The sequence below is a fragment of the Eimeria acervulina genome, genomic scaffold (genome assembly GCF_000499425.1).
Source record: "Eimeria acervulina Houghton genomic scaffold, Eah_scaff1613, whole genome shotgun sequence".
Lineage (NCBI taxonomy): Eukaryota > Apicomplexa > Conoidasida > Eucoccidiorida > Eimeriidae > Eimeria > Eimeria acervulina.
In genome coordinates, this window is record NW_013549067.1 from 1,406 (window position 1) to 4,963 (window position 3,558).

At 40.8% G+C, this 3,558-nt stretch overlaps 1 protein-coding gene across 1 annotated transcript; it reads right to left on the reverse strand.

The window, feature by feature from the left end:
• Nucleotides 1-752: 752 nt before the first annotated feature.
• Nucleotides 753-2,852, reverse strand: EAH_00061620 (plasmodium falciparum CPW-WPC domain-containing protein, putative; the record flags this gene model as incomplete). Its single annotated transcript, XM_013393323.1, has 4 exons — nt 753-1,664; nt 2,176-2,270; nt 2,367-2,639; nt 2,819-2,852. The coding sequence occupies 4 exons, from the start codon at nt 2,850-2,852 to the stop codon at nt 753-755; spliced, it is 1,314 nt and encodes a 437-aa protein (XP_013248777.1).
• Nucleotides 2,853-3,558: the final 706 nt, after the last annotated feature.

The following is a 3,558-nucleotide window of genomic DNA, read 5'->3' on the forward strand; positions in this document are numbered from 1 at the left end:
ATCACCAGCAGCAGCATCAGCAGCATCAGCAGCATCAGCAGCAAAATCAGCAGCAAACTCAGCAGCATCAGCAGCAGCATCAGCATCAGCCTCAGCAGCAGCATCAGCAACAGCAGCAGCAGCATCAGCATCATCAGCAGCAGCAGCATCAGCAGCATCAGCATCAGCAGCAGCATCAGCAGCAGATAATGCTGAGGTTTACAGGGCCCTGTGTAGGTGCTGGGGGCGAGGCAGTGCTGCCCTTCGGCTTCGTCTGCCCAGCCGATTGGACAGACGAAGCCGAAGTCAAATCGGCATCCGCTTCTGTCTTCAGGTTTTCAAAAGGATTTATTAAAAGTGTTATTATATTTCTAATATTATTATATTATTAATATTAATATTAATATACATTACTATACTTAATATATTGAATACATTTAATTTATTTAAATATATTAACAATATATATATAATATATATAAACAAATGCTGATTTTTTACTGAAAACAAACAAAAGAACGAAGGCATAAAAATTAAAACCGCAAATAAATGCAATGCAAATCAATATTTATATATTTATATATATAATAATATTTATATATGTATATATATATAAATAAATAAATATAAATATATATATATATGTATATCAGCAATTCGACCTTAATGTGTTATTAAATGTACATGCATACATATATACGCAGATGCATGCACATACATGTATTAATATTTATATGAATATGTATATTATTTACGTGCTGCTATTAATATATTTAAATTTGTTTTATCTTACCGGCGAACGGGAAGTAGAGGTTGCATGCAGATGCGATAATTTCTTTTTCTTCGAGCGTTTTATCTTTTAAAAAAATGTTAGAGCTGCATTTGTCTGTTGCGGTGTATGTGGGCGGCCCTCTGCAGCTTCCGTCTTCCTGCAGCACCCAACTCAAAGGGCACGGGCTGCTGAAGTCGCGCAGCTTCTCCCTGCTGCTGCTGCTGCTGCTGCTGCTGCTGCTGCAGGTCCAAGATACGTTGCAGCGTTTCTCTAACGCGCGTTTAAGGCTGCTGCTGCCTTTATATTCTTTTAGATTTAATTCTTTTTCACAAGGGCCTTTGTATGTAGGTGGAGCTGTGCATACACCCGAGTTGTGTTGCTTCTGAACCCAACCTGTTGGGCAGTCGCTGCTGAAATCTTTTATACAAATCTTCTTCTTACACGGCCACCGCAAGCCGCACATTCCCTCTAAACGCGCCTTCGCTATGCTGTCGCCTGCTGCTACTGCTGCAGCGAGAGGGCCTGCACACTCCCGAGCAGCAGCAGCAGCAGCAGCCGCAGTGGTGCTGCTAGCAGAGGCTGGGGCTGCTGCTGAGCAAGTTTTATCTGCTTCAAGAACAAAGCCAATAGGACATGGTTGAGTATAATCTACGCCGTTAGGACAGTGCTCCTGCATGCACGGGAATGCTGCTTTGCAAGCAAAGCCCCAAACAGCCTTCGCAGCAGCACTTAGAATATGCAGCTCCGGCTGCTGCTGCGCACAGGGGCCCTTATAAGAGGCGGTGGCTATACAGTTGGAGCCTTCTTCTATGAAACCTTCAGGACACTGCACAGAGTAGTCACGCATGCAATCTCCTGCTGCTGTTGCTGCTGCTGCTGCTCCTTCTGCTGCTCCTCCTGCTGCTGGTAAGGGCTGCAGTCGGGAAATACGAATTATTAGCATCGTAGCACCAGACGAGAATAAACAGATGCAGCAGCTGCAGCAGCAGCTGCTGCTGCTGCTTGTATAGCAGCTGCTGCACGCGTGTTGATCTGTTATTGACTCACTGGGGCCATTGCCTGAAGCAGATGTTAAATAAATTAATTTAATATTAATTTATGTTATATAAATGCTATTGTTTATTATATATGTACATATATATATATATATATATATATTTATTTATTTATTTATTTATTTTATATATGTATATGTAGAGTATACGTACTATAAAATAAATAGGCATTATATAAGTAAGCATAAGTAAATATACATACAGGTACATTCATATATTGTACATATAATGCATATTAAATATAGACGCATTATTACCTTGGTTATTTCTTTGATGTCCTGCTCGGCGATGGGTTTATTTTCTGTTTTCTGTTGGCGTCGTTGAAATTGCATTTATTTTTTTTGTGTTTGTTTGATATTAGAAATTTACCTGCTGAAGACTGCGGAGAACATTATCTCTAAATGCTGCAGATTCAGAAGAAGCTGTTGCTGTTGGTTCTGTTTGTTGCGCTCCTGCTTCCTTTTCTGCATGTTTGAGAGGTTGTAATGCATGCATTGGAGTTATTTTCTTGTTGGTTTTGTTTTATCAAGAGATGAAAGATTAAATAAATAGTTATTTACCATATTTATACCAGAAATTGATCATCGCGAATACTCGAGAAGCTTCTTCCATTATTTTCGTAAGGAAATTTCCTTTAGATCTTGCTTTTTCTTCTTTTTCTTTCTCGGGCTGTTCAACAGCTGGCGGTCCTCCGAGCGTTTCTTCTATTTCTTTTTCTGTTTCTTCCATTGCGCTTGAAAGGTCTTTCTTTAATGTTTCTTTTTCAGGTGCTGTCGCTGCAATTCGTTCATAAGGACGAACGCGACGTGCACGCAGAGGCTCCCGCGGGGGTTCTGGCGGGGGAAAAGTGAAAGGCGAAATATAATTTTTTTGTTTTGCATTCTCTCGAATGGCTGCAGCGCCGTTGCAGGCGAAAAGAAGCCGCCAAAAAGTCTTTCTTTTCATTGCTATTCCGCCCTGAATATTCTCATTTCTCCCTTTCTTTCCCTACATTCAACCTTTTGAATGGAGCGTGCAACTTTCGGGTGTATAGGCAGGTACACCATGATCGTGAACTCACCTGCGTTTCAGCTGCAGTATTCAACGGGAATTCATCTTTTAAAAAGGCGAAAGCGTGGCAAGTCTGTGGCTAAAGGCCAAATAAACAACGGAAAAGATGCTCTGCAGCAGTTGCAGGGTTTTCAAAATGATTATGTTTAGGGTTTGCTGAAACCCTAAACCCTCAAAGTGAAACGCAGAAGGCGTGAAGTCACGAAATTCGCGGATTCCTTTTATCGCTTTTCTTTCGTTTTAAATTGATTAATTATTAAATTGTATTTCAATAGACTCATGAAAGCAACGGAAAAGCATTAAGACAGCCTCTACTATTGTCTGCTTTTCTGTATGTCTCTACCCGCACCCACACACCCTAACGACTTGAACGGATGCATTTCAGCAGCACATTCTGTTTAGAACTCAAGCCATTCCAGAAGGAGGAAATGTTCTTTTAAAGGCCGTTTGCATTATTCTTCTTTGTTTCTGCTGCATCTACTCGACTTGTTGTGGTGAAAGCCAAGCCTAAGAAGAGGAGAAGACGGCTGAAGAAATCAATTTCATATTTGCTTCTTTTTCACTGATTTACCCCAGCAGTGGAGGCTGACGGAGGGGCCTCAGGAGCAGCGAACACCAGAAAGAACAATAAAGGACTGAAGAAAAACAACAGAAAATTGGAAGTATGCACGAAATCAAAATCAAGTGTGAAGAAATGTTTAT